We start from the raw sequence: 13,653 nt of genomic DNA, 5'->3' as shown, positions 1-13,653 counted from the left end.
TTGCCAGAAAAGTGGGTCAAGAAAATGCGAAATCTTCGGTTTCTTCTCTTTCTATATCATAGCGCCAGATCGTCCTGGGGAGGTGACGGCACTGCTATAAGAGTGTGAGGTAACCAGGAAGGTTTCCTACAATCTACCTGAAGGATAAAGCCTCTTTTAGAGGTTAGAATCCCAAGAACTAAGAGGGTCAGGGGCCAGAGGAGAGCAGGGGGGGGGGGGGGAGAGGTCACGTAAGGGCAACACGACAGGGTTCGAACAGCTGAAGTAGACCCCTAAAGTAGAACATTTCACTAGCCTTGCCAGCTTCAAAGAATCACGTACCACAACCAAGTGAAGCGATCGTTGAAAAACCATCAATAGAAAAGGCAGCATTACGCCAACTAGATGTACCACGGCCAGCAAGTTTCGTCGGTTCCAACGGTTGGGTACATTATAAAGCCGGTTCTAGCAACACTGACGACAAGAGCGCTAACCTTAGTATGCGACATCTCGAATCACCGCAACCGCTCGTCGGTCGATTACAGACCTAGCAGCGAGGCTGGGCCTTGAAGACTCTAAGAATTCCATAGAGGCCCTTCTCCTAGGCCCTGGACAGTATAGATGTTCTCATGTTAACGGAGACTCGAGCAACCACATTTTTAACTTGCTGCATGTTTGTCCTTTATACTGTCCTGCAATGAGCAGCAACGAAGCAGGCTGTTATAACGGAGGCATCTTTACTATTTATAATCACAAGATCAACAACCTTGCGCCGTATTGAGTGGAGAACACCATCATTGTTTTACGTGGCGACCAAATAAGTCTCGTGGCAGCCTATATTGGGCTAGTTTGGACGCCAATAGAGGAGCTCTTTAGTAGTTTGGAAGCGTTGCCCTATTATTATGCCTCTCCTCTGGTCATTGGCTACGACTTCAACGGTCGGTCTGATTAGCCGAGTTCGAACCGCACTGCAGCCTTTCAAGACATGCTCGCGGTTTCCTAATAGTCAATCCCGACTCGACATCGATTTTTCTAGAACCCAAGTTTTACTTCTTAGCCTTTGTTTTAATAGATTTGTGAGAAACGTATGCATCGTTTATGCATGCAACGCACTACGGTTCGGCGATTTGGCCGACTAGCTCCTCGGCCCTCATAAATTTTTTCGCGAAAACGTTCGTCGTTAAGGGACATAACACCACGCGCGGTAGCCTCTGCGTTGCAGAGTAGGAAGAGGGGACCCCAGCACAAAGCGATATCCCTTAACAAGACTTTGCAGCACGGGAATTTACGTAAGGTCCTGAGGAACTATGCAGTGAAAAAGCTGCTGTTCCAGATAAAGTCAACAATGGGCATTTCGAATGCGCCGTCACTCTGACGCTGTGGTAAACGGCACAATGTTATAAATGTTTATATATTGGTACACCCCCAGCCCGATGGAGAGGCGCTATCCTGTTAGTAATTCCTAGTCGACAGGGCGACGCAATCGCGCCCTCACGACGGTGAGGAACAGCGAAAAAAACGTTTGTTATTATGCTTGTGGCTTGCAGACTAAGATACTAGACAGCTACTTAGAAAGGGTATACGCCATCTCAACAGAGCAACATCGGTTCCGGAAAAACGTTCTGCAGAAAAGGCGCGTAAGACCCTGATGGTTGACGTCGAGAAAGCACTGCTCTCGCTGCGTTATCCGCTATGCGCGGTGTTTGTCGATTCTAATGTAGCTTTCGGACAAATTTTATGCTCACGCGGATCGAGGGCGCTCTCGAGAATGTAAATAACCTTTTCATCGTGATTCTACAGGAGAACACAATAACTATAGACAACGGAGTGGCCAAACTCTGCCTTTCACAAAAACAATTGGTTTGGCGCAGCGGTACAACATAAGTCCACTTTTATTCTCCATCTTACCGAAAAGCCTCCCTGATCAAGTGCTAGAGTCGAGAAAATTGGTCGAAATCACCTTATGTGAAATGTCGGTCGACCACGTTCTAAACGAAACAAATTCTAGCTTAGCTCATCGCGGCAGCCACGGATATGGAACTGAGCGTAAACTTCACTAGGACAGAAGCAATGTAGTTTTAAAGGGAAGGCAGGACAGCGGCCACTGACAACTTGTACTTTACCGGGTCGCTTCTGGCCTACCTAAACAAGTCCTTGTACTGGGAAGTACTTTTCTCCGTGAGCAGCAGGAGTTTCACTGTTCACGTCAACGAAATATAGAAAAAGGCAGAGCTGGCTCCATGAGCGATAAAATCAACCACGTCATTTGGGGAAGTCTTGCAGTAAGGTGAACTTCTCCAAAGAGCATTGGGACTGCACATAACAACTCAAAATCGCCTCATGTGTTTCTTAACCAACTTACCATTGCTATCCGAAAACCTACGTTGCCGAAGGTAGACTTTAAAAGAAAAATTAATGGAGATCGATAGCGATTCCTTTGCTTCATGTGCGATAAGGAACGATGAGTGAACGGGGACGAAACAGCTAACCAGACAGCTTGTCATGTATGAGTTCCACTATAGATTTTGCAGGAAAGCAGGCTTCTTCAGGCCTAACGATACATATAGGTGCTCCAGATGTGGGCGAAGTTTTGGTAGATATCGTTGCCTCCCAGTACCATCTCTATGGAATCTGGCATATCTCTTAAATTAGTTTGACGCCTTCAATAAGACTCGTGTGACCCATTTGATGCAAACTGTTTTGGATAGCTCTCCATACTATTTCTGATATTCGGACATATTATTGACCTGAAAGCATTTCAAAGTTATAACGCCTATAATATTATGTGCGGTGTTAAAACAACCCAATGCCTTGTGTAAAGCGAAACATAAAAAGCTATTAAGACCTTTTTATTGAACAGAAAAAACAGCATAGCAAACGCTTCTCTAAAAAACCAACAAAAAAAAACAAACCATATTTGGTTTTCTGTTATCCTATGTGATGTAAGACTATTCTATTCAATGATGTCAGACACGGCCTAAAAAGGCTTCTTTTTCTCCGATAGATTTTCGCGAACCTCAGACTGGGCGCAGAAGCTCGATCAGTGTGAATCGGTCGTCAAGCGCTGGCTTTCTGGTTGGCTAAATCACCGCTCACAGATCCGATCCGATCCCATAGAGTCGATCATCGTTGGACAACGGCGGCGTTCTAATAGATGAAACCAATGACGAATTAGCGAGTAAAGAGCTGATATTTAACTGCTCTGCTTTCTCGAAAAGATGCAGTGGCTGGTATTCGTGGTAGCTACGGGACGTCAAAGTTAGCTCGCTTCCTTCGCAGTGCGCATTCCGCCTTAGGAGATCGAGTTTTGACGATAACAGGACATTGTTATACATTGATCAACAGGATCTATCAATCAGATGGTATTGAACTTATTGCAGTTATATAAGTGGTATAGGCCAGAGAGAGGAGATTGGAATCATGTATAAAAGAACGTTCGTTTCGAAAACGATTTCAATCATTGCATAACAATGAGGACCTGTTGACGGTCACATAAGTGTAGTATAGTTAGTATAGTAGCCAATAGTAAATCGTCGACTTAATCGTATACGGATATGGAGAAAAGAATGGTACTGCTATAAAATGCCAATAATTATATGGCTGTTGGGGTAAATAAAATTATAGTCGTTTTTCCTAATCGAAAACCATATTTCGCCTGAAGAGCATCTATCTGCCTAATAGAATAAGATATGTCCAAAAATACAAACAGATTCTAGTGGATGGAATGAATAGTTTTAACATTGATTAAAGAGTTAATGTTACTGCGAGGCTCGCGTTATCTTGCGGCACCTTTGTAAACGACAGCTTCTCGTCTATAATTACCTGCCGGCTAAACCTAGCATGGTATTCGTTTCGAGTACTTTGGCAATTTGTCGAACAGAACGAAACACGTCAGCGTTTGAGACGAGGCAAGCTTTGACTGTACAGTGTCGCCCGAATAAACGATGAGTTCGCGTCACGTTTGTTACAATGTTGTTTTTGTATTTGTGAGTAGACCAGAGGTAGGTACACTATCGGTTTATTTGATCTGACTTGTTTCCGGGCAATAAAGGGCGTTGACTGCGGGAGAAAGGTCAAGGACGTGTATGGGATACAATAAAACTAACTGTCAACCATTTACCTATAATGGTGTATGAAATATTCACCGAACATAATTATGGGTCTGTGACTATATTATGGCAGGGATAATTTAGTAGAAGCGATATGTCGTGCGTTTGTTTTCAGTCACTTCGAAAACGTGACGCGCTCAGTTCTCACTTTCTCCCGCTGCCGATCGTTCTGCTATTGTCTATGTAAGACGAATTCCCAACCATCTTCGTGACGGGTCCGTGATTCGGTAGATCTGCTCTAAGCTTGCTCAGCTTGACATTAACCGCACATATGACAGCCAGCTAACACCGAGCCATTGACGGGCCAATATTCTATGAAGAGGTCACAACTATACACCTCATTGCCAATTATTCTGTTATGATTATTATTGTTATTTGTTCGATAAAGGATGTCGTTTTGTCGCAGCAGTTACTTCGAAACCAGCAACACTATAGGGACAGTTCCGGAAACGTTTGCAAGTCGTCGGCCTTTATGCCACTATCCGCGATATTACTTCCCCCCTTCTATGTTATATCTGCATTTTCTATTGACGTTAAGCATAATCATTTACCTAAGCTTGTAGACCCATGTTTCTGTATGTTAGGATCGCGTAATTATGTGGGCATCTATTAGATCGTCTGTCAGCGTTAAAAGAGCTTGCGCGCAACAGAAAAATTATCTGAAAAGGAAAAATGCTTTTCATTTTTTCATTGGTCTGTTAATGGTTCCGCTCCGGTATATTATTGCGTCGCTATTTTATTTTTGCCAAAGCGAATACAGTCAGCAGCTGCTATGGTCGCTCACGTTGTTGTTGTTGTGTATTATGATGGCTGCTCGTGCCGTTATCGCGACACCGAATCTGTGGGGGTCGACAAACTCTGGCCCGGTCACGTACTGATAAAGGGTCGGAAGAAAAACGGGGAGGGGGTGAAAGGATAAACCCAGGTAAGAAAACTTCCACACCGACCAAATCGCTCGCTATCCGCTCTTTGCCAGCAGCGAAGGCCCTAACGACAATGGCGGCAGCGGCAGCGGCAGCGGCAGGCCAACAATTGAAGGAGCCAATCACCAGGCAATAGGCCACGCAGCCCACGAACGGATCAACATAACAGCGCCGACTGTAGCGCTAGTGTTGGTGAGGGCAATAACAAAAGCATTAGCAGTAGTAGCAATTGTCGCCCTCGCCGCCATCTTTGCCACCTCGACGGCTGACAGGGCAGTTTGCAACAATCAAGAAAACGAAAACTTATGAAAGTTTGCAAGAACTGGACTTTTTATGAACTAACATTTCCGGCTGAATGTCGTCCCTCATGATTATGTGACGGGTAGAAACGCATCGTTAATATGAGACATTTTTATTGTCCTCTTTGTCTATTTTATTTGACTTTGAAAATAGTAAAATTTCACTAATAATCACATCCACGCTCATCAGTTGATAACAGGTCTTCGATATATGTAAACGGTAACGGTCAACCTTTCGCTGAATCGAGCCCACAACTTGTTTAAAATAGTGGTGATCATTTATAGAATAAGGCTTATATGGTGATTATTAGAGGATTTATATATCAGCAATTACGTGGCCTAGCAAACATCACATGACGTAGAAGAAACGTACCGATAAGGTCAACATAGAACCTTATTACACTGCACATGTATCTTTATAATGACCCTATTATATAGAGCATTGCGCGATCAGCATCTCCCAATTCCGTACGAATTACGAGTCACGAACCTCAGGCGAACCAGAACCCTTAGGGACAAACGGCCTGGCTATAACCCTATAGGGAAAGTTGAAAACGACTTTTGTCACTTATGGCCGCACAAAACCGCAATGAAGACAAGCGCCCCCGCAAATATTGCAATATAACCCAGTAGAAAAGTGCCCAGCTGCCGTTGGCTGTTACTAAACAGTAGCAGGTTTGTTCTCCGATGACTGAAACTTTAAAATATGGGTATTAAATCGGCATCTCTACTCTCTGAAGTAAAATACTTATTCGGTGGAGGTCATCGATTGTCGTCGTACGCCAATGGGGGCATTTTATTTTATTACCTTACAGGTCAAGTTATGATTCGACTCGTCGCACAGTAGCGAGCATCATAATCATTGCGGCCTAGTTTTCTGAGCTTATTGTTCTCCTTTCTTAACAACTAGCAGCAGGCTGCTGCCTGTCCTTGTTCAGAAGGACATCGCTCTCGCATGGACCTAATAATTCAGTGTGATCAGAGCGGCAGCTATCAATGGCGGCTGCCTTAACAACTATAACTATAGCGGGTAGAATGCGGAACAACGCGCTAATTAGCGGCCACTGTGAATGGAAGGAAGGAATGAATGAATTGAGCTACTACGATCGCGACGTCCCCGTCACGAATATTGGAACGACGTTGCCGATGACGCTGATCACGATGTTGTTGGCGACTACGGTGATGCGATGACACGAGCTTGTTTTGTGAGTATCGGACTCGGGCTGAAGTCTGTAGACCTTGCTTGTTTGGTGTCTACTGTTCGGTGCCGCTATAACATCGAACGGCTCACGTCACAGCCGCCCTTGCGATAGCTGCGGCCGTCAACATCGTGGCAGCAATAACAGTTACATTAGCAGCAGCAGTATGGCTGTGACCCTGTGTCAAACTGTTGCTCTGTCTGGCTCCCATCAGCGTTTCTTAACGTGCTGTGTCTATTCGTCTTTACGTGTGTGCGTATCTGTCTACCTGCCTGCCTTCCGAGTCGTGACGAGTTCTATTAGAAACGATCCATCACAAGTCACGACCACGATGCGGCACGAACGGCCGTTCGGTTGACGCTGTCGAGCCAATGGAGCATCAGAGCGAGAACGCAGAGGGGCGATAGAAATTGCGAAGGCCTCGTTCATTATGGAGCATCTGATAGTTGGATGGCAGGTTCTACCTATAGTCGCACAATGATGAAGCCTTTGCCGTTGCAACTATCATTGCTACTTCACTAGCGAGACCCTTTCTGCTCTGAAGACTCACACCGCATAGTGTTACTAGTGGAATCACTCTGCAATGTTGGCGATAGCGTCAATGTTACGGGGTCGATGTTATTGAGATGAGTCTGCGCTTCTATATACAATTGGAATAATGGTAGGAGTTGTTATCAAGCGTTTGCCAAATTGCCGGTATTTACGATTACTACTGTTATTATTATCATAATATAATAAGATCATATTGGCTGTGCAGTCAATGTTAAATGGTTAGGACTTTTTTTTTTTGTCAAGGCATAGCCTTCCGAGTTGTGGGGAAATGCTCTTTAGAAATGAGAACAAATGTACAATAGTGTATATTATCTACTAGATAGATTTCTCCATTACTGTCAACTTTGACTATCGCTCCTGACGGACTATAGACAATAGAAGGTATTATTGCTCTTTGACGATGCTCTGCTGCTACAAGTTTAACGTTTGTCAGGTATTGACAGCATCTGTCGATAGTGTAATCAAAAGGTACCCCATATGACCGGGCTGTGTTATATATGTCTTTGTTACCTCTATATCGTTAATGCTTCTGACATCTAACCTACGAATACATTTGACCTGCCACAATTGCACGAATTTATTTAGATAGACAAGTGACGCCGCTATCCCGTGCACTCACTTTAGCATCAACTTAAAGTTAAACTTTTAGGAAAAATAAATACACTGCACAATCGACCGCTCGTCGACGAGTCGAAAATCCGTGGCAAACGGGCGGATACGTAAATCACGAATTCTTTCTTAGCTCTTCTTCATTGATCGTCCTGTGGGTCTGTCCACTGATACGTACTCGACGTCTTCTTTCCTTTATTTGTTCGTGAGCAATTGTAATACTACTAATATGTAGTAATAATAATGCTGTCAACAAATGATTTCGACTGATAGTACGTCAACTTTGCTCATAGGCTCCCTGTGGTTACTTGCGCGAACCAACCCACATACAAACTAAACACATTTAATGGTGTATATGAAAAATCAGATATCGATCTTTCATTGCTCCAATGTACGCCTATTGAAGTTCCTATCCTCACAGCAATCTGCTATTGTAGGATGTACCCGAAGGCTTGACTTAATCTTTAATAGCAGACTAGGTCCGGCCAGGAAAACACAAAAAGTAGCTCCTAACATATCAATAGCATCTAAATATCCAGTGACCTACAGCCTTACCTGTCAACACCCAGGTCGAAGCCTAGCTATCTTCGGGCTTTATGTGTGCATTGCATGTTTATTTGATCACACGGTTCGTTCATGACCAATTGGTTGGGAAGGGAAGCTCTATCGTGGAGCACTGCAACCAGAAACAGTAAGACGAAGCAAACTAGATTGTCTTCCTCGTGGCTATTAATCCGTTCAGCATAAAGCTAGCATGCAAAAACACTAGCAAATGATTGTGCATCGGCCAGAAAAGTTGCTTTCGATATAATACGGCCATCATTAAGTCTCGATAACGCTTTCATAGAAGAAAAAACAACGCAAGCCATTGAAACCTGGAAACCTTGTCGGCACGCACATAGTGACGAAACCGCTATATCGTATTGTTGCTTAATAGAGTTAAGGCCCGATAAACGCATAGTGAAAGAGATAGACATAGACAGATAGATAGAGAGAGAGGACACGTTGCGACATGAACTTTGCGGTTAACAGGACATGCACGACTTTAGGATAGAGACATGAATATACGTGCACTTTTAGCACACAAACCGTATTGTACATACCTTGAAAGGGTTTTACTGGCCACTTTCTTTGTCGCTCCTGTCTAGAGGACAAGCGACTTGTGGGTAGACAAGAAAGGGAAAATAAATCAAAGGACACAGAGGAGCTACTGCTGCTGCCGCTACCAGCATTAGCACTTCTTATATGGAAAAAAGCTATTAGTGACAACGGATACAGACGACTTGAACGACATTGGCCTAAAGATGAGTCCTGCTACTTGTAATTAGCCAGTTGCCAATACGATAAGAGGAACAGCGTACGTTTTGTACATTTGGGGCAATCGACACCGCTAAAGAAAGCCAAGTTGCGAACGTCACATACTGGTACGGTCGGTGTTTGAGCGTTTGGGAATGTTTCACTGTTTTTCGCACCACCGACAATCGGTGGTGGTTCTAGAATTGATGCCGTCGTCTTATTTCGGCTGAAGAATGCTTGAGGCTATCGCTAATAATAGTTGCTACGAATAGATGATCACCAATGCGCTGTACAAATGAATCACGTAAGGGGAATGTTGCATTTGAAAGCTGTAGCGGAAGCCGATAGAAGACGCGTGAGGACGGTGAGACTCTTGGAAGATGTTAAGGTTGGCAACAATGGCTACACCTTTCAAGCGACATTTAGGGGTTGCTCAGTATTAGACAACACGCACATATAGATATCTTTGAAACTGTTAACAATTCTTATTAGTACGTAACGATAACCGAGTCAGGTGCTAACCTTTTTTTATTGTCCTATTGTTTGCCGGGAAATTTCAGGATGCAGTCAGGCGGTATGTGCGTGCCGACATCACAGGCAAAGAGCCTTCACGTTGCTTTTTCAGAAGACCGTTCTGATGTCGGTGAACGAAAGAAAAAGTATCTAACAGCTAAATACGGTTCGCATCAGATGGCGCTCATCAAGAAACGACTTCACGTCGAGATGTGGATGTGCGAACAGCTGCAGGCGCTCTATTCAACGCCGGTAGGCTTTCATAGTAACAGTAGCAGCAGAAACGCTGGTATAGAATAGTTGTTTTTTTGATCTATGTTTTGACATGCGTATGTACTTAGATGCGCGTCTGTGTAGGTACTTGTCCTTACTGTATTGAAAGCTTCGCTCGTTTAGAGCTATGGAACAGTTTGATTATGCATCAGGAAAATATGGCCACTGGATTAAGGCGCAAGGAATCAAACCGCACGGCATTATTCTCGTCTTATAGATAGACAGTGTCAAGAACCTTCCCGTTATGTGACGCGCTGAAGTTTTCATTTTGTATAAACCGGTCGATAAGGCTCAAAAACCGGTGCCAACTTCAGGACGGAAGAGACGACTAGGCGTAGACCAATATATTCACACGATGGGACAAAAGTTAACTTCGTGACTCATAGTTTCTTATAAGCATAAAAAATGGTAACTCAAAAAGAAAAACGGAACAGGAACAGAAGTTTTCGACTGTGTCCTGTAGGCAGGATAGCCTATATTCTACGAGTCGTTCCAGAATAGGAAATTAGTCAAGGAGTTAGAGAATAGTTAATGGACAACAAAACAAGTGGTAGACTAAATAAGTCACAATGCAGTTCATGTTAATCTAAACTTTACAGCGGAGTACAGCCGGCGACGACCTTTGAACAATTTTCGCGCTATGATTACCACTGCATGTTGTGATGGCAGATGATCCATTCTGAGAACTTACTTCATGTTCAAATACGCTGTACGTTGGTAGAACTCCAGTAAGTTTAACCTCCCTAAGAAACATTCAATACAATGATTCCTTACGACCAGCTCGTTTCTCTACCACCTATTAAACGATTTTTTTCGTTTTCTCTGGCTAAAGAAGTATTCTATTTGAGCACCCTCCTTCTGATCGTAATTCCAAATGCACCCAAATATCCTAGTAGTCGTTCGACGGGCTTATTTCAAATTGGCTGGGAGAAGCCGTGTATCGCGACAATAACGAGGAGGACCAGAACAAACTGGAGAGCTCTAAAGGTTTTTCTTGTGTAAGTACACACAAAACGTGCCATTGCTAGCTGGCTCTATTGCTCTGTTTCACGACATCTCGATAGCTGACGACCTTTATTCGGCTTTCTTCAGCGACTTTTAATGAGCGAGTAGCGACGTAATAAAACACTGCCGCCTCAGTGTCCTTGCACTGATGCTGTAGGCCCGGTTCCTGAATACTTTCGGCGTATGAGTGCAGTTTTAGCCCTAGCGTTTGTAACGATTTTGCTTCGGTGGAAGGTCGCACGCAAACTCTAGAGGTCGTATGGAGTTGGCTTATCATTTTAGCCGGGGCCGTTATTAAGGAAAAAGGGGGGATAAATTTGAAGGAGATATCGTCCGAGAGCGTTAAGCACCGGTGGGCTATTAAAATCCTTTGTCGCTTAGAGCCAACTGAGATGCGTGGTAATCCAACTCCGGCATGATCGTCGTACGCAACCTACGAGCTGGGTAGTAGAGTTCTTTTTCTTTCGCAATGATATCAGTCGCGACCATTCAGCCTTTTCGTCGCCGTGTGCCACGTATCGCGTACACTTTTCATTAAGGTACCTCTACAAGAGTCGTCTATGGGTTCCAAAAATACAGGGGGCCAAAAAAGCTTAATCTTTCGTGTTTATCTAAACGACCCAATTGGCAATGACTGTTATCCGCTTGAAAATAGCCCTTATCTTTTTGTAGACAAAACCTGTGACTTTTTGAGCCATATTGACACTGTTCATGAAAATCTATCCACCGCGAGAAGATAGCTAATCTTTCACTCAAAATCCACAAGCGACGCACTGTTATTCGCCATGACAAGTTCGTCTCCTTCTAAAGTGAACTGACTTTCGTCTGGTACCCGGAGGATGAACGTACGCCTGTTACAACAAACAACCCGGTAAACAGTTAGCCATATTTACCAACTGTTGTCGCGTGCACGCAACGTTCGCATGTCCTTTGTGAAGTTACGCCCTTCGCAAGGACTATGGTGTCGCGTCCTGCAACGCTGCCCGGCTAGTCACCTTCTAGTGGCTGCGGTACCATTTCGACACTATTCCAACAGTTCTGGCGCCCGCGCACTTCCATCCATCATCGTAATACGTACTCAGAAATTTCCATTTACGAACTTTTTATGGTCCGGACCTGGTTGTACGGTATATGGTTCCATGCTTCCCGTACTGCACACGCCTAGTTTCCTCATCAGTTGCAGTTCATTTCGTCGACAAATCGGCTAGAGCCTGACACCGCCACCGGTACCATGGTGCTGCTTCCCGCGGCAATCTGGTCCTAACAAGCCTGTTTCTTAAGGTACGTTAGCTGGTTTCCAAGCCCCGCGGCTCGGTCGCTTCCGCAGGTTTGGTCAGGTGTGAACTTTAGCTTCTAGACATTTTGTTGCCATATCACCACCCCCTATGGAACATGCTTAAAAGACCAGATGCCATACCACAACCTTTTCTATAAATATGTTCTTTTTGTACATTAAACTTTTATTGTTTTATATTGGATCGCAGTTAGTTATAAAATGTTTCGTTACTTGAGGTATTTAAGCTAAGAAGAAGAGAATCAGGATGTAACTAGATGCGTGGTCGTAATGCCTGCTCATACAAGTACAACATTAGCTGAATTTATGGCGTTACTCAGCTCAGCAAAAATACGATGTTCAATAGGTGCTTCTGCAATCAGTACCGTCTTTGACCGTCGCAAATGCTCTCGTCCCAGGCAGCCCACAGCCTTATAAAAATGCTTCAACTTCGCTCCTGAAAAATAGGTGTATTTTTCATGCCACTTCTCCCAGATTCACGGCTTACTCCGGAGAATGGCGCTGCTTTGGCCTTTGATAGTTCAATCATTTACATGCAGTGGTATTACTATAGCGACGTCAAAAATAAGACACGGTAGAACGAGTGGCTGTAGCCAAAAAAGGGAAATGCCCAGGTCACAACATAAATGAGCGGCGCTTGGAGTATATTGGTTCGCACTTGGGTTCAATAGAGCGGCATTTCCAATCATAACTCATATCCATGTTGCCTGTGAGGCGAAAAAATTTATACCGTGATTTGAAATGCGACAGATATAAATAATGAAATGCTTTATTTTTTTGTTTAGATATCCGTAAGGCGAGCATTATTGGATTATGCTAATGCTTCACTGCTAAATTTATTTACTTGAGTGCTTCGTTTGTATACTGCTTGCCTTACTTGAAAGGTCAAATGAATGAGAGTGGCTGATATATAAGATTAACTTACCATAACCTACAATAATTGGATTATTTTTTGAAGTGTTATTTTATTATTTATATATGATTATATACACAATATACAAAATATTGGCTACAAGAATTATACTGAATTTTTCTTTAAAAGGTTCCTTAAGGTCTTTAAAGGTTATCGAGTTTTTGTGTGGGGGACATCTTTGCAATGTAAATGAAAATCAGAAAACCAGTTAGCAAGCACTAGAGAGATATTTTTATTTTTTAAATACAAATTTACATTATTTTTTCTTGATAATATTTCATCTATCTGCAGTCACTCGAAGGTGGTCACTTTGAACATTTTGACCGTAACAACAATTTTGATAGGATTAGTCATCCTCTCCAGGATGGAGAACATAAACGGGCTAATTATTTGCACTACCCTTATCGAAAGCAATTATTAGCAGAGATTTATTACAATTTTTCAGATTAACTACATGTTAAATTCCAACGTGAAATTTCGCTCCGTAAAGGGGCAAGTAAAGGTCGACCTTACTGTTCGCATATAGTTCACCCCCCGGTATGAGTATTTACAACAGGCACGAAGAATCACTCTAACCTAGACTAATATAATCATTCAATGCGAACGTAATTGTAAAAGACCGCTTGGAACTTTGATTGAATTAGTGGTAACTTTGATTTCCTTAAGAGGTCCTGCAACCATATGTTTCG

At 43.3% G+C, this 13,653-nt stretch overlaps 1 protein-coding gene across 5 annotated transcripts in view; it reads left to right on the top strand.

The window, feature by feature from the left end:
* Window positions 1-13,653, top strand: part of LOC111244602 (protein phosphatase 1 regulatory subunit 14C) — a 68,747-nt gene that overhangs the window by 45,879 nt on the left and 9,215 nt on the right. For all 5 annotated transcript variants that reach the window (XM_086982026.1, XM_086982024.1, XM_086982025.1 and 2 more), the window contains one exon: window positions 9,527-9,731. In XM_086982026.1, coding sequence (XP_086838152.1) covers window positions 9,528-9,731 — 204 coding nt within the window. In that variant the 5' untranslated portion in view covers window position 9,527. The remainder of the gene's footprint in view (window positions 1-9,526; window positions 9,732-13,653) is intronic.

Source organism: Varroa destructor, unplaced genomic scaffold (genome assembly GCF_002443255.2).
Source record: "Varroa destructor unplaced genomic scaffold, Vdes_3.0 BEIS01000002.1, whole genome shotgun sequence".
Taxonomy (NCBI): Eukaryota; Metazoa; Arthropoda; class Arachnida; order Mesostigmata; family Varroidae; genus Varroa; species Varroa destructor.
The sequence above is the reverse complement of the archived record's forward strand: the minus strand, read 5'-3'. Positions and strand labels throughout refer to the sequence as shown.